Source organism: Solea solea, chromosome 1 (genome assembly GCF_958295425.1).
Source record: "Solea solea chromosome 1, fSolSol10.1, whole genome shotgun sequence".
Classification (NCBI taxonomy): Eukaryota; Metazoa; Chordata; class Actinopteri; order Pleuronectiformes; family Soleidae; genus Solea; species Solea solea.
In genome coordinates, this window is record NC_081134.1 from 11,104,205 (window position 1) to 11,125,914 (window position 21,710).

The following is a 21,710-nucleotide window of genomic DNA, read 5'->3' on the forward strand; positions in this document are numbered from 1 at the left end:
TTGCAAACAAACGCAACTCGAAGTAGGTAAAAAGTTCATAACAAAAGTGGCAGCGGTTGAGCAATACTCGCGAAACAATAGTTGGCAATTTGTGTGGCGTGTAATGAGACAGTCAGCGAAACAGTATCACCCACAATTGACGAGACACCGTAGACAATATCTTATTACTTGATAATTTAACGAACAATCGCAGCCAAACAAGTATACGACAACAACATGTTAGCATTAAGGTGCTATATAAACATATCTTAAGGACACGTAAAAAAAAGGTGGAGGAGGAGCTTTGCTGGTTTGAAGAATGTCACAACCTCCTTACTCGAATGCAAAATAATTCTCAGAGCTCCCAGCTGAGTTCCATGAAGTGGTCCGAACTCATAATAACATATTTTCATAGCTTTCGAGGCACGTGTTACTACTGCAGGGGTGAATAGCACCCTTTCTACACGACTTATGCACGTGTGCTTATACAGTTTTTACTGCATCCTAGTTGAGAACACTTTGGTTGCATTTGAAACAGTTTTATGCAACACTAGTGCTTTATTAATTGGATTTGTATGACCACCACACTGAAAGCACAGTGCACTAGGGATTTATTAGGTCATATATTAGATCTGTAACTGTGTATTACCTGTATACCCTGTCTGCTCATACCCAGGCAAAGTCAGGCTATACATTACTTTTTTGGAATTTTAGGTGTACATTAATCAATCTTCCTTCTTCAGTGTCATATCTGTAGCTCTTTCACCCAAATGTGGAAGTGATGTTTACTATGACTTTTCCTTTTGATGTCTCATGTTTGTCTTCATGAACCTAACTTTTACTTTGTGTAAAAGGGGGCCATGAAGGGGTAGCAGCTGCTATCTGTGACAATACATTCCCAGACAGAAGTTTCCATTAAATCACAGTAACGATTCATACTAATAAATCAGTTGTGAACTTGGCTGGTGTTGATTTAAAACCACACATCCTCGATGAAAAAGTTAGAATGTGTCTGGGCCTTGAGATCAAGACTAGTCTCGGTCACTACAACACTAAGCGTCCACAAACATTAGCACAAACAACAAAAGGAGAATTAATCAGAAACAGGATGAATACTAATGCAAATGCATCAGAGAGGAAGTACATGCAACCATGAAGATTGGTAAGGTAAGCCTCGCTGCCTGCCAAGAGCAAACCTTTTCATGGAAAACAAATAAAGGAGTCACAACAACACAGACAAATATTATATATTTTTATAATTGTATTATTAATATTAGTAGAGTGTCAAGGATATTATTACAAAAGTGGCAAACAATGACAATTGTGTTAGTTAAACAGGTGTCAGTAGGTCTCTGTCTTTAATCTCTGCTTGGGAGCATCCCTGCTCTTCTTAAATAACAGGAAGACAAAATTCAGGCTTTTTTAACGCTTGCAAGAAGCGTCAGTGTGGTGAAATGTGTCTGGGATGATCCTCCCAGTACATCTTGGAAATCTTTGATATCTGAAGTGATGACTGTAGAAAAACAGGGCATGATGTTTTGTTTTTTTAAATAGGAAGACACTGGAATGAGTGGGTCTTCACTCTCTATCTGGACTTCAGTGGGTAGTCTGAGTCTCTAAGGATGTCTTAGGATACAGGATACCTGTGCAGATAATATTTAATATTTAACCAAGTTGTCACATTGTTGGATTTTATCTTTGTTTTCTTTTTCTTTTTATTTGTTTGGACCAGTCTTGTATGATTATCTCATGAAAAACTTGAAATAAAATTGTGACAAAGGATGTGTACAATAGCATAGTGCAGGCTGTACAGACATGACAACACTCTTCCTCTTTAGTTTGCTGCAGGAGTGAACAGGCAGTGAAATGTGTCCCTCTGCTGCTAGACTGCTGTAACAGTCACAGATGGCACATGGCAGAGACAAAAAAACAAACAGTTTCTCTTGCCAGTATGACTCATGAACACACCTTCATAAATGAGGTTCTCCTTCCTCTCTGTAAGTGCTTTAAGTTGCCGAGTCAATTGACCGTTTGTTAATGACAGATAGGATGTTCAGACAAACAAGTCTTAAAAGCAAATGGAGTAACATGCTTTTGTTACTATGTTCATAAACGGTTGAGGCTGAACATCAAGTTCAACATTGCTATCTGACGATGATGATGATGATGATGATAGAATACATTTTGTCTTCTACTGTCAACTCATAAAAAAACAATTCTGGGTTTTTGTTCACGGAATAATAAAACAGCAGAGGATAAAGCTTCAAGCCGTATCTAAAATGCTGACTTTATGTTGTATAAATTAACAAGAAAAACACATGGTTGTGGTCACTATTCTTTCATTTAAATTAACCAATTTATGAATACATGTATGTAGTTAAATCATTATAGATCATCATTTATCACAACCCAATTCACAATTGTGTGTGACAAGACCAAATGTATGCATGACATTTCTGACCATGTTTTTGTAACGCCTAATATTATTTTGAATATATAAATGAGTCATTTACAATATATATACTTTGACAAATGAGTCAAGACTTTTATTAAGTAAAAGCCTGGAAAAAATTCTGCAAATATACTTGGCAGGCCAAAAAAGAACTCCTTATATACTTATAAAACTTATCTAAAAGTGATACCATGGAGGATTTAAAAAAACAGTTCTGATGAGGCATTCATGATACTGTTGTCTGGCTGACCCTCCAGTGTCGATGCAGCAGCTGCATTAGAGTATTGGAGATCTCCCTGTACCTCAGCCCATAGAGGTACGGAGCAAACGCCCTGGGCAGCAACATACAAACACACATATTCACTGTGCTGATCCACACACGGGCATCTTGACTTATGTCTTTCCTCTGGAACAGGAAGAGCTCCAGGGTGAAAACAAAGCCAGGGGCGAAATAGAGCAGGAGCAGAACCCCATGAGCCAGCAGGGTGACCCGGGCCCTGGAGAAGCGGCTCTGCCAGATGCCCTGAGTCCTTGTTACCATGTAGAGTCGAATGTAGCAGTATAAAATGAGAATGGCACAGATGAGTGCAGCAATTAAGAAGTAGATGTGGACCCTCATCATGTTCTCAAGCTGAAGGAGCCCGAGGTTGACGAGAACCAGGCAGACAGGCAACTTCACATTGGGATTTTCTCTCTCCTCTATCATGACCACCAGGATGAATGGACACGCAGCTGCCAGCATCCACACCCCCACCAGTATGCAGTGGGTGCGGGGAGGAGGAAGAAGGTCGTGGTAATGGAGGGGCCAGCGGACAGCAACGTAGGTGTCGACCACCATGAGGGTGATTGTGAGGATGGCACAGCAGTAAGCCGTGACAGTGACGGCCGTGACCACCTCACACACGATCCAGGGGATCTGCACTCTCACAGCATTACACAGCAAGGTGACCAGGTTGAGGATGAGGAAGAGTACATCTGCTGCCAAGGTGTTGGCCACGAGCAGGTAACGCGTCTCCTGACGCAAGGCCCGGGTCAGAAAGATGCACGTCAGGACAACAGGGTTGGCCAGCAAGGTGGCAATGGTGATAAATGCAGTAGGAATGAAAAAAAATTCTAGGTGCCACCTCTGCAGACTCTCGACCCACTCCTGTGTGAGGTTTGTAATCATAACTGATGATGCCATTTTAGGTTTCACATGTGCACTGACTGAGGTGTCTTTTATGTTGTTATACTTTCTCCCGTAGTTTGCTGTGGATTAAAGGAAAGAAATTATTAAAAAAAACATTTTTTTCAGTAAAATTTTTTTTTACTGAAGTCTTAATTTTGGTTTTACAGATGAACGGTGTGTGAGCCCTCTTTGAGATAACTGCAATTCACTAATGCTATGCCACTGAATCAACATTAGTATCTACAGGAGGAAGAACAATAGCCCCTAATCACACTGTGAATTATGGTGTTTAAACAATGACTAGGTGTTCTCATGCCCGTCATCTCGATGCTGCAGGCTTAGCAAACATGCACCGAACACGTGTGCTTTTTTTTTTTATTCCACTCCGTCTCCTCTCTTTCATCAACTTTGTAATGCTACTCTTAAATAACACATTTGATATGATATGAACAGCATACACTGATGGACTCTGCGCCCCTCACTGCTATATTGCAGAAGAAAATAAACATAAATAAAGAAGCTACAGTTGTAAATAGTTAATTCACAGTAAAACACACAAAGAGATAATATGCCGCAAAAGAAGAAAAAAAACTTAAGTCAGTTTGAATTAAACCTTTTGAGTTTTGTTAAGAAATTCACAGACACTCTCCAGTGAGGCATCTGTATTAAATTGCTAAAATTAAATTTTTTAGGATCTTACAAACTCAAACACTTCAATCAACATAAAATCACTTGGTGCACTCCAAACCTCGCACAGACAGTGTATATTGACAAATTATCGATCCGCCACAGGTGACATTTCTTACCTTGTGTTCAGAGAAGAATAACCTCTCCGTGGTGTGCATCCATTCAGCTTAGCACTCTCATAAATCAATGGGTGTTATGTGGGCCTTGTCTCACTCACATGGCCTTATCTGATTGACTTTTTGTTGACTCTCACAGGTAACATATGGATGGAGAATGCTGCAGCCACTTGGCTGTAACATAGTGACGGGGTGGAGCGTTTTATCCTCTTCACTGCTCTTCGCGCTGTTGCTTTCTCAACTTATATTTGATACCTCTCCAGATATAAAATTGATTAAATCTGCATGTCCCCGTTTATTTCACTTCAGTTATGACCTTGATTTAAATTACTGGGTTGTTAAAGGAAAAACCCAAGCACTTTTTTGGTGGGAGACATTTATAATTCATCCATATAGATTCCTTATCGATACGCCTGACGGCACATTGACGTCACGCCATCTTACATATGTATAAAGGTCCTGGTTATATAACAGCAAAGGAAAGCCCAAATCAGAGGTTTCACTCCACTCATTGCTGTCATCATGGGTACACCAATTACAACATCACACTATATTTCCATGTGTGTTTTAGATAAGAATACTCTCTAGCACTTCATGATAAACCTGACAAACAGCTGACAGGGATGATTTTATTGTTTCATTTCTCATCAGATGTCATTTTCTCAAATCACTTAATTGCCTCTTCAAATAATTTCCAGTCCTCTTAGTCTTTATTATTCATTTCTTTCTCCACTTTCTGTATCCATGCTTGCCTCCAGTCTCCTCATCATCTTCGTCGTCCTCCTCCTCCTCCTCTTCATCACTGTCAGCTTCAATACTGTCATACTCTTTCTCCTGTTCCTGCCATTCTCTTGCCATAAGTCTTTGGAAGATTTCATACTCCTCTGCTGACGCCATGGCAACTGCTGTGAGGAAGTTGTCCTGGTTAACGTAAAGGATACTGTCCAGTTTAGGGTTGACGGTAGTGGTTTGGCCTTTCTTGTCGGGGGTTTGATACAAACCTCGACGCTCCAGAAAACAGTGCCGGGAGCGAATCTCGTCCAGGGAGAAACGGAACAACCTAGACTTGATCATCTCTCTCTGCTTAACACCCATTCGGAAAAAGACATACTGTGGAAGGATGGATAAATAAACAATAAATACATCTGGAGTTAAAAAAGAATTTAACATATATTTAATGAACACTTAAGGTACTGTTGCCTCTTCACACAGGGAGGTAATGGAGCTGTATGTGTTTTTGTATTGGTTTTGGATTAGTGTAAGTAGAATGTTCTTACTGGAAAATATGATGTAATTAAAAAATAGTAATTAATGTGTCAAGTCTTGCCGGTAGAAAAGCTGAAACCAAATTGTTAATAAAGCCAATAGTGTGATTCACATGTTTAGTTCAGGACAATTAAATAATTTTCTCTTGTACAATAAAATAATAATGCAGGGTTGTGTCTTGTTAAGTATGAGGAACAAAATGTATAATATTACAAGTGGTTGAAAATGGGACAAATACAATGTGTGTTGTTGTTCACATATCTACTGTGAAGGAAGTCAAGAAACGTGCACCTGCTTACAATTAGAACAGCACTTGACCATTATATATATTTAAGCTATGATATTTAAATGAATTCATGTTGTATAACAAGACATCAACATATTTGTGTTTTGTTAGTTATTTTTGGCTTGTTTACTGACCTGAAACTTGTACTCCACCTGACTCATATCCTCCACAATTATGGCTGGATTGTCTCTGAGGATGTCTGTGATTTGCATGGTAGTAAACAGACACCTCTCTCTGAGAAACAGCACCACATAATTGACTTTCTTCACAGGCACAGTCAGGATCTGGGGGTAATGGGCCACAACTCTCTGAAGACTGCCTATGAGGGGAAAGGTATGAAATTAAATTCATAGTTTTCAGCATTTATCTTATTGCTTGTGCTGCCAGCAGGGACACAAGGAGAAACTGATTTTAACCACTTTATAAAAAGTTCACCTAATAAAAACGTACACCTGCTGATGATTATATTCATAATCTGGTACTCTCCTACCTCACTGAGCTGCTCCATCACCAGCCACCACCTCACAACCTCTGTTCATCTGAATCAAACGTCCCCTCTCCACCACACTGATCCAAGCACCGTAACTGCTCCCTAAACATCTGTGCAGCCCTCTTATATCTTCAAAAGCACTTTATAAATTAAATGTATTTTTTTTTTCTTTATATTAGATAGACATTTCCAACTGGATACTGGAGTTTGTGTTGATTACTGCACACAGGAATTGTTGATCCACTGCTTTGCTAGTGGATCTTTGCCACTTTATACTCTTCAGATTTTGTGGACTTACGCAGGTGTGGATTTGATTTGGTGAGCCTTTTGCTAAGTGACTGTAATCTGTATTTCCTTGTGTCCCTGCTGGCAGCCATGTTTTCTGTCCTGTTGTATGCTGTTTCTCAGCACAGGGGGCATAGCCATAACAATCCCTTACATCTAAAGTACATAGATATGAAGGTATGTATGAATTAATTTAGACATGGAATGCCTCCATCTAAAGAAAAGCTTTAGCATTATTTGGATGAACTATGCTGCAGCAAGAAGATGGCCTTACCTTCCACTAAACCTAGTTTTCGCAGGTTGCTTATCCGCTGCTGAAGCTGCGGCTCCTGGACAGTGCACAGTTCAGGACATTTCAGCAGCAGTTTCTGCACACTGGAAGTGTTGTAGCCCAAAACGAACAGAGCTGTGAGAGTTGACAGAGCATGTTTGGCAGCACTTCCTCCCCTGACTGTGGACACAGCATCATGTAGCTGTTCTGCCTGTGGTTCTGTGAAACCCATATCCACTAAAGTCTGCAGGGATAGCTCTGTGACTGGCTTATTAGATCCATGACTGACTTTAGAGATGTGTCCTGCTGACTGCATAGAGGTCTGGTTGCTGGAGGAGCAGAGCAACCTGGGCTGGGAAAGGAGGAAGCATCTCCCCACCTGAAGAGGACTGAGCAGAGAAGAGGCGGCGATATTTCTCACAATCACGCGGAGAACCTTAAACAAAGAAAACAACAAGAACGGAGTTATCAGCGAAGACTTTGTGAAATTAAACCTTGTCTGTGTTTATTTCCGCTAACAAACATTAAGGTTATAGTGGGGTGTAACACGCTGTGTAGTACATTTGCCTGTAGTTAATACGAAACCTTTGAAAATACGAACCACTAACGTTAAGTAATACTTTTAACGTCTTTTCATTAAGAGAATATGTTTATTTGTTGCATTTCTAGGTCACCTGCCGCGATGCGCCTTTGGTTGCCATGCTTGTCCGTCGAAAATATACTTCCGTCCATTCAGTGTGGAGAGGGAAAGTTCCGGTTAGCGTGTTGATACCATGACTAGTCGCTACCCGTGCATTTTATTTACACGGTATGCCACAATACCGCGAATAAATGTGTCATAATTACTGGTATAAGGCAATGGCAAGTTTTTTTAAAGTATCAGCTTACAAATTGTTTACTTTGGAAACATACAGCCATAATTAGCCAGTAAACTACATGTAACTTACCAGGTAGGCACCAATATATTTTAGTGTATCATGAGGTCAAATGAATTCACAATATTTACTTGTCAAAGACACACTCAGAAAATCATTTATAATAAGGAATATAAAAAGGAACAAATTAGTTGTGAAATATTTATTGATGTATAAAAATAGATAAAATATTGTAAATATTCTTACAATCTTTAATTAAAACATTGAGAATAAATTCATCAACACATTTATTAAAAAAGCACCCCCCCAACTTCAATCAAAGATATTTTTTTGTTGTTTCTTCATGATAACAAGGCTGTGGTCACATAGATTTAGGTGGTGATGCTGGATCCCTGTAAATCATTACAGTGATTTAGATCATTTCAAAATTCCCCAAATAAAAATAAATAAAATGGTTTATACTTAAAAAACAACAACAAAAAAAACCAGTGCCATTACATTCTTGATAATGCTTGTGCAATCATTTTGCAAATATGTCCACATGTTCCTTTTAACAACAAAACAGTTTGAGGAGAAACGCTTATTACACACAAACTGTGTATACTTAATAAAGGCACAATAGTTTCCAGAGAACTTAATCTGTAGAAATTAATGTTTGTTTACTGTCTTTCTGATGTTTACTTCCATGTCTTTGCACTGCTGCAGATGTTGGACAGATGGCTGTACTTCACTCCCTTAAAATCCAGACATTAGTCGTCATGGAGGTACTTCTGAAGCTCATTCTCCAGGGCCACCATTGACAACCTCTCATCTTCATCTTCCTCCTCATCTTCAGACAGAGTGTCGTCACCTTGATCAGGGTATAAGACTTGTTTCTTGAACACATCAGGGCTTGGCTGCTGGTACTGTGGCGAGCCTGCTACAAGAAGAGAGTGCAGAGTACATGAGCTGTCCACTGTTGAGGTCAGTTATGTTTAACAGCCAAGAATACAAGAAGATAGATTAGTTTCCTTGTTTTGTTCTGATGTTCTGGGTCGTCGTGTTTTCTCTCCCTACTGTGAATGTACAGGATCATCTCTCTCGACCTATGTGTTGTCGTGCACTTTATAAGCTCCCTCTCAACATTTTGTACCTGTGCCTTATATTTCTGTAAAAACTCAATAAAAATATCTTTGAGAAAAAAACAAAACAAAACATGATTTGGTAAAAAATTAATGCACATATAAGGGTTTTCAACTGCTGTAAATATTGGGAGTTCATTCATCAAGATAAGCAGTAGGTGGTGCCAGAGTCCACATTATGACAGAGCGATAATAAGACGCAAATTACAGAGTACAGTAAAATGCTGAAACTGGAGGAACCCTTAAGTCACATGATTTCTAAACATCCTCTTTTATTTACTAAAACTGGTTCCATCTTCATTTTATTTATACACACATTTTTACATGACTCTACTTTACTTTAATGCAATACTTTAAGACTTTTGAAAATCCATTCAGATGTTTTTATGTACAAATTTTAAATTTGCATAAAACCAGGTGAATGACTGTAAAGAATACTCACAAAAACTCTGATTTGCAGGAACCACCTCTGTCCAGTTGTACTCTGCCAGGGAAATGGGTTGGCTGATCCAAGGCCGGAGCAGCAGCTGATCCAGTGTAGTCCTCTGTGAGGGCTCAGGGTTTAGCAGTCCACTCAACATACCACTGAGATCTGAGAGAATAAATGGAGAAATAAGTGTTCATCTGCTCCAATAGGCAGTTATAACTTCCTGTCAACATCAAAAAATCAGTGGTATACCTGGGGAGAGGGGGAATGGTGGCCTGAGTTTGGCTGCCAGGATCTCACCCACATCACAGAAAGGGTTCTCACTAAATAACAGAGTGTAGAGCAAAACTCCCAGAGACCACATCTCCAGCTCTGGCCCCTCATAGCTAAAGAAAATAACCAAAAATGAGACACACAATAAAATAATTCTTCCAGTTCCATCATACAAAAATAACTACTGCCATTGATATTTTTTCCATACATACAATAAAATCTGGAAAGACAATTATTACAGTATTAGAACTACTTTTGTTTCTCAAACAATCATATAAATATGATGTGATTGTTGATAAGATTATATCTGCAACCATTAATGTGATGTGCCTTTTGCTAATTGTTTACCCACATCCTTTTCTTTGTAATGTCCATACATCCTGTTTGTGTTTTGTTGCTTTGTTCTTAAGAATTGTTTGTTTGGGCTTTTCTATATTGTAAATATATATTAGTTCTATCTGCTACAAAAGAGTATCAATTGAGCTACGGATTAGCCATTTCATAGTGTTGACAGTACTTCTAATTTTACAACAGTCACATCATTAAAATGAAGATCACTGACAAACTGTGCTCTGACCTACATTCTGCAGGTTTTAATGCTTTGAGCTAGGCTGAAATGTCAATAACGTTAGGCTGTTATTATAAGCACCACATTCGTTCACACCTATTATATACTTACGGATTTCCCTGAAGCACCTCAGGGGAACAGTACTCAAGTGTGCCACAGAAATTGTAAAACAGCTTCCCAGGAGCCATCATGGCAGCGGAGCCAAAGTCTATCAGTCGAATGTGAAAACACTTGTCAATGATAATGTTTTCATCTTTTATGTCCCTGTGAAGGATGTTCTTAGTCCTTAGATAGAAGACAGCAGCCACCAGCTGTGAAATGGAAAGATGTTTACCAGTTTAACAAGGAACAAACAAACACTTCACTTCACTTCCCTTTAAACCACATCTCTCAGGGAAAATGCACACCTGTCTGAAGATGTAGCTGGCCAGGGGCTCATCCAGCCTCGGCTGCAGGTCTATAAACTCAAAAAGGTCCAAACCATCTCCATGTTTTTCCATCACCATTTGGAAGTAACTTCCATTCTCAAACACCTCCAGAACCTAGTGGCACAGATATGAATGTTGTAAAGCAAAGAACAACATTTCTATTTTTTTTTGGAGACCTAGTGATTTGAGTGTTGTGCTGTGATAACATAGTTACCTTGACGATGTTATGGTGCTGCACTCGTGTGAGTATGGCAATTTCTTGGCTCACTCTTCCCAGCATGGGGTCATCTACCCAGCAGTCACTCACTATCCTGGACTTACTGATGAACTTCACTACCACCTGCAAATGTGGACAATTATATAAAGTTACATCTCCACCACACAATCTTAAAAAAAATCTATCCTTTTGCATGGAAATTGCTGCTTTATTTTTATTCTGTCAGCCAAATTAGTCATTACCCCAGTATGGTTTGAATCTGCATTGATAAAAATGACGTCTTACTTCTTGTCCATCACAGCGCCGTACTGCCTTCCATACAAAACCAAAGGCTCCTTTACCCACAGCTTTGAGAGGCTGGTACTCTTCTTCAAACTGTCCATCACAGGCTCGAGACTGCTCCAAGTCCATGGTGGAGCGTAATGCCTCCCCATGACTGGCCTCAGCAATCCTCTGACAGAAGTAGTACAAAAAAAAATTATGACCAATACAGTAATAATTTGGCATATAATATAACATGACAAAACTACTGATGGCCAATGATTTTTATTGCCACTGACCTCTCCGAGACTGGCTCCTGATTGGTTATGCAGCAAACTACTTGTTTGTAAAATTGTTCCTTGCTGGCCAGGTCTACTCATCCACACACAAAACAAAGAGCTTCCATCAGGGAGATTAGTCGTACACACATCTAATTGCACATCTGTTGAGAAAATGTAAGACTCAGGTTAAAGTCCATTTGCTTTATATAGGAATATGTGTAGATTTGTACTACAACAAAAACAGAAAAACTGCAAACACTTCAGTTGTACCGACCTACTCTTGTGCCGTCTCTGTGGTAGGCGTTTCCTTCAAATCTCCCCTCGAGTATCTCTGTCGCGTCTGAGCACAGAATGTGTCCATTTACCTTCTGCTTTTTGGGTGTCGACGTAGCAGGAGTGTCAGTCACTGTCTGAATCCTGCCATTCATTTGGACACAGAACTCCTGGCTCTTTCCATTATGAATTGAAGAGAGAGCAGCCCACTGATCCTGCTCGCCTGTGTCCCCTTTTTGTTCTTCATTTGAACCATTTCTGGCTTCCACAGCAGCATCCTTTGTCTCAACAGGCTCAGCAAACTGGTCAGACCTAACCTCGCATGGAGGGGGTGTCCGCAGGAGCTCAGTTGTGTCACATGATGACATAGAGTGTTGGTCGCCATCGTTGTAAACTCTGCCACTGAGCAGCTCTATGCTACCACTTAGATCTAGGTCAGCCAAGGCCCGGGTCACAAGGTCACCATTGCTGTTGATGTCCAGGAAGCAGCTGGCTGAGTCTTCAGCTGGACAAGAGTCCTCTGCATGACCCGGGTCAGATCCACCATGACCAGCAAACTTTTCACAGAAGCCAGAGGAAGACCTGTGAAATTTAGTTAAATTTGTAACACGATAAAAAAACAACAACCAGTATTTGGTTGTCAATAAAATTATTCTATTTTATGAAAAGCATGGGGAAATGTGAATTAGTAATGCTTACACACATTACAATAAGTGATAGGAAATTTGACCTCTGCATTTAACCCATCCTTATCACCAGTAATTAACACACAAGCCGGGCTTATCTGCCCAGGGAGCAATGGGAGATTGGGTGTCCCAGCCCTGTGCCCTTCCTGGGAAAAAATTGGCAACCTTCCAGTTACGAGCCCAATTTGTACCGCTGTTGCGGGGTATCAAAAAAATCAGTATGCACTCATAATAGTCTTCCCTATGGAAATCTTTAGTAAAAAGCGAAAGATTTATACAATATGAAGAGAAACAAGAGTGATCAATGTGGGCACTGGTGGAGAACAGAGACTGTAAAGAAGTCTTCTGGTTGCAAAATAAACTCCCACTGTGAAGCCTTGACCGATGCTGTGTCTGTCTTTGGAACTGGGAGTTCAAAGAAGTCACCTACAACCAGGCTCCTATTTGGCAATATCAGCTGTCAATCACAGTGGTGTCCATGCATGTGCTGTGCTTTATCATACTTAAAATAACTTTCTAAATTATTCTTTTTTTGTGCCTTTCATCAGCAAAACACGATAGGAAGTCAGCAATTTCAGTCAATTTCATTGACTACACTGGAGGAAAGAAGATATTTAAAACTAAATAATTTCTTTAGTTGTGTAGTATGTAAAATAATGACAACTTCTTGTTCTTTAGCCTTCATTCCAGACAAACAACAGCCTGTTGTGACAATATCGATATGAACAAAATGTAAAAGCCAGTTGCATATTAGCTGATAACAAATCCCAATTTCTGCCCTCACCTGCTCTCCAGTGAAATGACTTCGAAGCTGGAATCTTGGGAGACAGAGGCACATGACTGGTGGCATTTACTTTTGGCAGAGGATATGCCACTCACATGTCCTCTCTCGTTGGGAGTGTCTAAACAGGTGAACAAATCACCAAAAAAAAAAATGACAAAGCATTTTCTTTGATGAAATAACTCAACTTACAATATTTACACATAGCATGCTGTGTAGACTATTCTGTATTTGTTCATTTGAGTAGCCATTTAAAGTTGGGTTGAAAACGGCAAATGAAAGAAAAACGACCAAACTAATTTTCACGTCTGGATTTTCTCACCTGGGTTAATTTCAATTGCAGGTTTATTCTTTTTCTGGGCCTGCTTTTTGAGGTTAAGTTGAGGTGGTGGTTCGTAGACAACAGGGCAGTAGGTGTCATCTCCTGGAGGTTCCACCCATTCAAATGTCTTGAGAAGTGACTGAGTGGTATCTGCACTGTCTAGTTGGCTACAGAAAGGAGCAACCTGGGCTGCCTCCTCCATCAGCTCAGCGGTGTCATCAGCCCTGAGGAAGGAACGGCTAGAATTCAATTTTAAATACGATTTTCAGTCAGGATTGATTAACGGTCAAACTACAAACAACAAATTCTGGAGGAAAAAAATGGTAGGGGCTGGACTGAAAATATTGATGGCACTGATGTAATAACATTGCTCTGAATTCCGGTAGCACTATGTGTGTTTCATTAGCAGGGTGGTGTGGTTTCGAGGTTTCACTTTCTGTTACATTATACACCATTACCATAACTCACTGAATCACAATCAGTATCTTCTCCAGAGGACATAGATCCCATTTGTTATTCATTGAGTTATGGTAATGATGTTACATTACCCACCATTACCATAACTCACTGAAACTCAAACAGGATCTACATCCTCTGGAGTCTTTACCACTATAACAAAACCATAACAGCACCTGCAACTGCTAAAGGCTGACTGAGAGTGATGGTTTTTGTCTTCTACACAGAGCCTCAGAGATAAAAACCAATTGTGGCTGCAGAGGCTGCTGTTGCTCAGTAAAGTAGTGTTGCTCTAAACTACTAAATCTTTGCAGAGAAAGAGGGGGAGGTCACGTAAGGGGGGATGACAATGATCAGATGGCGAAGCGCTATCTTATCAATAAGTGAAAAGCTCATGATCAAGAAGGTAATCATGTATGGTTCACGTTACGTTTTAAAGCACATATTACAAGACCACAAGGACGCTTTCTTACATAACTACACGTGTAGAGGTGACTGCAGGAGGGGAAAGAGTCGATAAAGCGGTGCCCTGCTTTTCCAGCCTGGTGCTGGTGCCAGTGAAGATCCTGCCTCTCCCTGTAGAAGTTCTATTCATAACAGCCTGATGCACCGTGGCCATATCTCCAGCGACAAGTGAGGATGGGTCTAGGTCTGAAAGAAAGTCATTAAATTACATGTAATACAAACAAACGGTGTTGTATAAGGAAACTAAAATAAAAACCCACAATAATAAAGTTGGAATAAAATAGTAAGAGTAAGGAAACTAAAATGATGGAAGAAAAAGTCTTAAAAACACAGATTTTACACTGAGTAAATAACAAAGACCCATCACTGAAAGTAATATGTACAACTATACAAACTTCTTCTTATGATTTTCATCAGACTGTAACTGAGAAATGCAATGCTGCCCTCCACAGTTCAAAGCTCTCACTCAGAGTTTGAAGTTTTCTATATCGTCTTGTAAAATTTACAATGGATATGAATGCTCACCAGATTTCCCTGTCATTTTGGAGGAAGTTATACTTTTAGCAGCCTCAACTTGAGAATCAGCAAATGGACAAGTCTTTCTGTTCAAGTCATAGAAACCAGGCATCAGGAAAGTGACACACTGTTGATGAGAAAGCAGCAGTGACAGACTCAGGGGTTGGCACAGATGTCAATGCAAACAGCCTTTTCCTGCTGGTCGGCTTGGCTCACCTTTCCTAACAACTCGTCCTTACTGTAACCAAACAGACTGAGAGCCATGTGGTTGTGGATGCTGGAGATGGAGCCATCAGGGCGGAGCAGGAGAAGGCCACTCAGAGGAGCAAACACCCAAACTGTTCCAGAGTACTCCACAGTAGAGTTCATAGAGATGGCACCTCTATCCACTTTGAGAGTCCAGGCACATTATGAAAAAGCACAGCAATTATAGTCAATTACAGTATTTTTGGAGCACAATGTTACCCTAAGATGGTTGTTCTGCATACTTCAAAAGAACAATCTCTAAATTATTATTGCTAGTGCCATTAAAGAACAATAGGGGTCATATCAGGTTGTATGCAAAACACCAAACCCTGAGTTAGTGTTCTCTGTTAACCATTTATCTGTCAGTATTTCATGAGCTACCAAGTTAATACTGTTTTGCCAACCTATTTGCATGCCGTTTTTAGAAACTACAATGTTCCGTTAGGTTGCTTTAATCCACTCTTATTGATTGGTGATGTTTTTTGACACGTTTTTTTTTTTTTGAAAAACAGCATTTAATTATTGATAGTCAAATACTTTCATTTTGATCACTTTTTCACCCGGATGCGTTTCATATAAAGTGTATAGGGTAACACTGCAAATGTTTGGGAAGGATTACCAGCAACACAGTGGAGTAGGCTCTTTTTTGCTCAGAATATTAGTGACTGAACCCCTCTGTGACAGAGCCATAGATGGCAGCTAAGTTTTAAATTCAAATTAAACTCACCAGAGGACTGCTCTTTTCCATGATGCTGCTCACAGATTATTTCTGTCTTGCATACAGGGGATGTGAGAGGGGAGCAAGGCTGTTGATCCTGTGAAACTGAGCTTTCAAGACAATCTGTTGGACAGGTGCAACCAGTATCATTGTTTTGGTGTTGGGGTTTTCCACATTCAACTGCCCCCCGGAGTTTGATACACAGTGGGACAAGTGCACCACTCCTGATTTTAACACACTGTCTCTGAACCCTCAGCACCTAAAATGAGTAGAGGAAAGGAAAGACAAAAACGACAAGACTTTAGGAAATTTCAAAACCTTAAAAAGTTGGAGGAGAGAATGTAGCTTCTGTGTGTTACTGAATTATGCAAATAGGTGATAAACAAACAAAAAGAAAAGCTTTAAGCTGCAATATGCAACATGGGACAAGTTTAGCTACCAGCACTTACTTTGGGCAAAGCATGTCTAGTGTGGAGAGGGATTTGTAAATATGGGATTAGCTTCTTAACAGAAACCCCCTTTAACTCATCAGAATGGTGGTATCCATGGAGATAGGCAAATGCCAGGTCACAGGTTAGGATGCTGCCCTAGAAATGACATCAAATGTGACAAAATAATTTTAATTATACCATTTGATATAAATGAGGACAATACCAAAGTAAATCATACTTACATTCTGTGAAAAGGAGAGAAAGGCTGACAAGCGTTCTACTTTTTCCATAATGACAAGCCTGTGGTCTTCATTTTGTGGTTTGTGGGTACACACCGAAACTGGCACCTCTCCAGATAATGTTGCAATATCCACCTACACAAGAGTATTTACACAAACATACACAATGTGTTTCCCAACATCATTAAAATAAATAAATAAATAATGTATGTATTTGTCTTGATTTCAACATCATATTTCATACCACTTTTCCAGACACAGCTGCAACTGTTCCATCTTCTAGCAGAAAATCTTCTTCCAATGCTTGCTCCAAGACCTGACTGGTTTTCTTTAAGAAAAAATCCAGTTTCTTTCCAACCAGCTCATAAGAGGTATACTCAAATAGCTTGCAAGCTTGTTCATTCACTGACAATATCTGAAAAATTCAAATAAGAAATAGGTTTTCATGGTATGATTTAGTTGCAGTACTGTTTGACCAATTCTACTGCACACAGTAGTACCTCTCTAGTTTCATGGTTGATGGTGAGAATGGCTTTGTTAGGGTTTGGGACAGATGGAGATCCTTTCAGGGCAAATGTTCCAGACATTAGCTGACAGTACAGGCTTTTTGTCGTCTCCGACAGTGTGGATAAGTGTGGCAGGCAGACAGAAGAAACTTGAGAGGCAGGATGCAAGCTGGAGATTTGGTGGTTTCTTGTTGCGGCAGAACTGAAAATGTCTAAATGTTCACCTGTAAGCAAAAACGTAAAACAGACAAAGATTTAAAACACTTTCTCCCAAATTAGTGTTGTAACTAATTAGTATTTTTGTGTTTGCCGACGGCAAATTCTTCAAAATCTAGATGTGCAGTCTGGAATCATGAGTTCTCTTGCTGTGTGTGTGTCTGTCTGCCTGTGCACTAATCCTTTTTCTTTAATAAAGAAGTAAATAGGAATTTTTGACTCAGCCTTTCCCCTTTTCACTACAGGGCAATTCACAATTACAGCCAAGACATACAGTAGGTGCATGTCATGCATGACCAGTGACCTGAATGTTTTGTACACTCACTTGACAAGGAACCAAGACAGTAACGACGCTGCAGTGACAAAAGGTTCCTCTTGTACAACGGCCTCTGGGTGTTTGGGTAGGACTTATTAAGGTCAAAGTCATCTTCTAGGAGATCACAGCTGAGATCGGGCACCACACATATAGTCTCTCCTTTACATCGGATACTCTGGCTCACTCCAGGACTAGTCCCAGTCGACAGCAACATTGCTGTTTGTTATTCAGCCAGGACTGAGAATGGTACAGAAAGTCACAATAGGTTGCAATATTGTAACAGTGTCATCAATTTACAGGTTAGTAGATAAACTCTTTTATTGACAACATTACTTATTCAGGAATTTAAAAACATAGTAGATTACAATACAAAGTATGTAATGAGGCAAAAACGAACAATTGCCACCAAGTATCCAGAGGTTGTTTAACTGAGACAGTACAATCTAGAAGGAAGTCATATTTAAAAAAAATGAAAATGCAAACAAATCTTTGTCTGTCAGTGGGTCAAACTACACAGTACTTGTCCTGAAAGGTTACACGATCAGGTTTATTAAACTTTATGAATCACTATAACTTGCAATTTACTGAGAGTTGGGTGATATGGCAGTATTGACAATTATTGCCATACAATTTGTCAGATTAAATATTATTAGGTTATATTTCCAGGTGAAAGTTGAAGATCAAAGGAAACTGTGGTTTTGAAATTCTTTATAGAAAACAATACCGAACAATATCGTGTTAACTTGACAAAACATTTGATAGTAATTGAGTGTGGTGTCTTAAAGTGTGTTTGCAAAGTGCACATAACATACATCTTTACACATTAAACTTTTACACTGATTTTGAAGAAAATTATATTATGTCATATACTGTGATTGAATTATTAACCAGCCCTTAATATATGATTAAATTGTGTATTAAGTATGTTCATAGTAGCAGCGACATAAAACTAACATCATGTATTGTTTGTTGTCGCCATAGCAATGTTTTGTGCTTGTAAATGTTATGATTTTGTAAGGCGGGAGAGCATAAACAGGCATACCAATAACAAAATGATAATAATTCAGCCCATAATACCATTTTAGTTCATGATGGAGAATTCACAATTCCTTTTGTTTTTGCTGTATATGTTTTTATCCAAACCTAAGCGAAATAAATATCACATTCGAATGTTAGCGTCTGATTTAAGAAAACATTCTGAAACATTACTCACCCCAAATCGCAGAGAAGTAACGTGAGTTTCCAAGCTGTCTGGATAGATAATGGACACAGTCGTTTAAGTTGACGCCAGTTGACAAGGTAACGTTACCTCCCTTAGCCACTTGCTAGCTAGCCAAGTGCTAACGCTATCACAAACAAAACGCTGTGCCGTGCAGTGTTTGGTGACGATGCAACAGGGTTTCCCGCTGCAACGTTCAAAGACTTCATTCACACCTGACGTTACCGTGTCGCTAATACAACTCGGACACCATTTTAAGGCTTCATTCTTGAAGAGAACGGGATTTTAAAGCGATTTTCTCACTTGGTCAAAGCTGTGTTTTTGTAAACCGCGGGCTTGGAGCGTCAGTCGAGTTGAAGCTTCGATGACGTAGACCGTAGCCAATCAAAGATCACGCCACTAAAGGGCGAACGCTCATTGGATAATTTACCAGAAACGCCCGCCTCAGTTTCCATGGAAGCAATGACAGACAGATGAGATAGATAGATAGATAGATAGATAGATAGATAGATAGATAGATAGATAGATAGATAACCCATGGTTTTAATAATGAAACAACCAAACCTCCATGGCAAATGTCGACTCAACATAGTTGGGATTTATGGTGTAATTTAGAAAACAATAAGTCTAGTTTGTCTGTCTATTTATTGTACTGGGTTAAAAATAACAAGATATACATTGTATTGACATTTACTGCAGATATTTCACACATATTATAATTATAAGCTCTTTATTTGTATGTACAAATCTGATGAGCAACACCAAAACACACCTTTGAACAGAATGAACATAAAGATCACCCCATTACGTAAAACTGACAACTGGGAGACGTTGGGTAAGAATGTAATGTTTTCTATGACTGCAGGTGTCCATTTCTGTATATTAGCTTCACAGACTCCCCATAGGAAGATCTTCTCCTCAACTGTGACAAGACAAACAATTTAATTACAATGCAGACGGGAATTAAACAAATCAGATATTATCATCACTGGAGGGGAAAAAAGTCTGGCAAAGTCCAAAATAAAAGTAGTTGAGTAGCACAAAAGGAAAACTACAATATGCTCTACTTTTGCATGAGTAGAAAAAACACAGTAACGTTAACAGCTCATTCAGACATAGCTGCTTCATAGGGAAAGATATGTAACAGTCAATACAGACATTTTCCATCATATTTCATCTCATCACTCTCATGGAAAATGTGGCAACACTGTGAGCAGAATTTCAGTCCTGAAACCGTTCATCACAACAGGCAGAGTAGCTCCATCTAAAACGGATATATTTTGATGTGATACAGAAACTATTTGGTAGTGGCTGCACTAAAATTAGCTTTTCGCAGCAGAAAGAGGGCCTAAAGTTTTCTTTAATTAATGCACCCATACGCACAGAGGTAATTTAAGTAATTGAATAGTTATTTCACAAGTTTGGTTCATGCAGTAAAAAGAAGCATGGTTGTTACTTCGCAGCTTTTGTGGATGTTTATTTGAGTGGAGGAGACTTTTGATCCAGAAGTCATCTTGCTGGACTCTGACTGTTGGCTGCAATAGCTCTGGCATGCATGCTTTGTCAAGTAACCCACTCTACAACAATGAGGTGAACTTCATACGGACGGCCAAGCAGAACACTTTATACACACTCTCTATCTCTCTCTCTCTCTCTCTCTCTCACACACACACACACACACACACACACACACACACACACAGTCATTTGTGCGCACTTAAGCAAAGTTGGGCACAAGTTTATAGTGCCATGGCTGTGAAAAGTGAGCTTTGATATGCTTATGGAGCATAGTTTACTAAAAGGTGATTCATCCTAATGGTGGTAGTCCTTTTTACTGTGAGGACGATTTCCCAGAATATGGTCAACCTCTGTGGCAATGCCCGCTGTCATCTTTGCAATAACCTGTGGTGCACAGAACAAATGAAGGACAAGCAATTAATGCTTTTTGGCATGACCACACACATAATGACATAAATATTATCACTTGGGCCGACAAAATAGTCTTCATACTTGGATTGCTCCCAGGTTTTCTGTCAGCTGAGTTGGATTAGAGGATCCCAGCAGCACTGAGCTTACTCCTTCATTCCTCAGGCACCAGGCTAAAGATCCAGGACATCAGAAATATTCACATTATATTGCGGGAACCAATCATGATGCAGTATGTAGAGAAAAAACTCAGTTTGGTTTGCTTTCACAAGGATGGAAGGGATTGTGGGTCATAATGTATTAATGTTGTACTGTACCTATGGCTAGCTGTGGCAAAGTACAGCCAAGCTTCTCTGCGATGTGAGCCAGGTCCTTAAGCTTGGCTTGTTGTTTTCTTCCATCTTCACTCATTATTTTCTCCCTCAGCCACTGGTATGGCTAGAGGAGCAGAAAAAAAGAGAAATAATTAGAACTATTTTTGACCAAATGTTTGAATACATGGTAGTAGATTTATGCACATCATAATGCATATACCGATTCAATAGTTAGGACTTGGGGTTACCATCCCTGTATAATATAATAACATTCTACATAATATTATACATATCATGAATATGTATCTTTAATTGCTACCTTCATCGAGGCCCTGGAAGATTCCGGAATCCCATTATCATACTTTCCAGTAATGATTCCACATGCCAGAGGGGACCAAGAGACCACACCCACGCCTGAGATAGAACAATTATAATAAACAAGAGGCCACTCAGCTTCCCACAGGATCAGTACACTCTTCAGTCTTGCAAAATTAACAGTTGTTTTTTTTAAAAAAAAATACCGATTTCAGATTTAGGTCCAGATTACCAAAATCTAATAACCTGCAACCACTCACTCACAGAGAGCAACGAGCAAAAATGCAGTGGAAAAGACGACTCCCTTGGTGGCA

At 39.5% G+C, this 21,710-nt stretch overlaps 4 protein-coding genes and 1 non-coding gene across 9 annotated transcripts in view; all 5 read right to left on the reverse strand.

Annotated features, from left to right (window-relative positions):
* Positions 1-2,457: 2,457 nt before the first annotated feature.
* On the reverse strand, positions 2,458-4,879 carry LOC131475070 (probable G-protein coupled receptor 148). The gene is made up of 2 exons (XM_058652944.1): positions 4,406-4,879; positions 2,458-3,679 (listed from the first exon to the last, which is right to left on the reverse strand). Exon 2 carries the CDS (start codon positions 3,612-3,614, stop codon positions 2,658-2,660), a length of 957 nt encoding a protein of 318 aa, XP_058508927.1. The 5' UTR covers positions 3,615-3,679; positions 4,406-4,879; the 3' UTR covers positions 2,458-2,657.
* Positions 4,880-5,017: 138 nt separating this feature from the next.
* On the reverse strand, positions 5,018-7,775 carry mterf4 (mitochondrial transcription termination factor 4). 2 transcript variants are annotated; one of them, XM_058652728.1, is made up of 4 exons: positions 7,675-7,775; positions 7,004-7,436; positions 6,089-6,273; positions 5,018-5,512 (listed from the first exon to the last, which is right to left on the reverse strand). In XM_058652728.1, exons 1-4 carry the CDS (start codon positions 7,699-7,701, stop codon positions 5,120-5,122), a joined length of 1,038 nt encoding a protein of 345 aa, XP_058508711.1. In that variant the 5' UTR covers positions 7,702-7,775; the 3' UTR covers positions 5,018-5,119. The 2 variants fall into 2 exon arrangements, with proteins under 2 accessions (XP_058508711.1, XP_058508795.1); XM_058652812.1 differs by lacking the exon at positions 7,675-7,775 and adding an exon at positions 7,602-7,619.
* A 287-nt stretch (positions 7,776-8,062) lies between these two features.
* Positions 8,063-19,296, reverse strand: pask (PAS domain containing serine/threonine kinase). 2 transcript variants are annotated; one of them, XM_058650965.1, is made up of 21 exons: positions 18,836-19,296; positions 17,632-17,859; positions 17,085-17,314; positions 16,829-16,999; positions 16,588-16,719; positions 16,364-16,501; positions 15,924-16,173; positions 15,167-15,339; positions 14,960-15,077; positions 14,443-14,620; positions 13,514-13,737; positions 13,195-13,312; positions 11,726-12,306; positions 11,470-11,612; positions 11,195-11,362; positions 10,907-11,032; positions 10,672-10,806; positions 10,376-10,575; positions 9,676-9,809; positions 9,439-9,588; positions 8,063-8,791 (listed from the first exon to the last, which is right to left on the reverse strand). In XM_058650965.1, the coding sequence occupies exons 2-21, from the start codon at positions 17,834-17,836 to the stop codon at positions 8,625-8,627; spliced, it is 3,741 nt and encodes a 1,246-aa protein (XP_058506948.1). In that variant the 5' UTR covers positions 17,837-17,859; positions 18,836-19,296; the 3' UTR covers positions 8,063-8,624. The 2 variants fall into 2 exon arrangements, with proteins under 2 accessions (XP_058506948.1, XP_058506941.1); XM_058650958.1 differs by having other exon boundaries at positions 8,063-8,794; positions 18,836-19,295.
* On the reverse strand, positions 12,598-12,711 carry LOC131473669 (U5 spliceosomal RNA). The gene has a single exon (XR_009242207.1). It is a non-coding gene; the product is annotated as a U5 spliceosomal RNA (small nuclear RNA).
* A 258-nt stretch (positions 19,297-19,554) lies between the features above and the next one.
* kcnab1b (potassium voltage-gated channel subfamily A regulatory beta subunit 1b) overlaps positions 19,555-21,710 on the reverse strand; it is a 33,589-nt gene continuing 31,433 nt past the window's right edge. For all 3 annotated transcript variants that reach the window (XM_058644007.1, XM_058644026.1, XM_058644016.1), the window contains 4 exons: positions 21,401-21,495; positions 21,085-21,205; positions 20,852-20,940; positions 19,555-20,743 (listed from right to left, as the gene is read on the reverse strand). In XM_058644007.1, the coding sequence (XP_058499990.1) occupies positions 20,654-20,743; positions 20,852-20,940; positions 21,085-21,205; positions 21,401-21,495 (395 nt within the window). In that variant the 3' untranslated portion in view covers positions 19,555-20,653. The remainder of the gene's footprint in view (positions 20,744-20,851; positions 20,941-21,084; positions 21,206-21,400; positions 21,496-21,710) is intronic.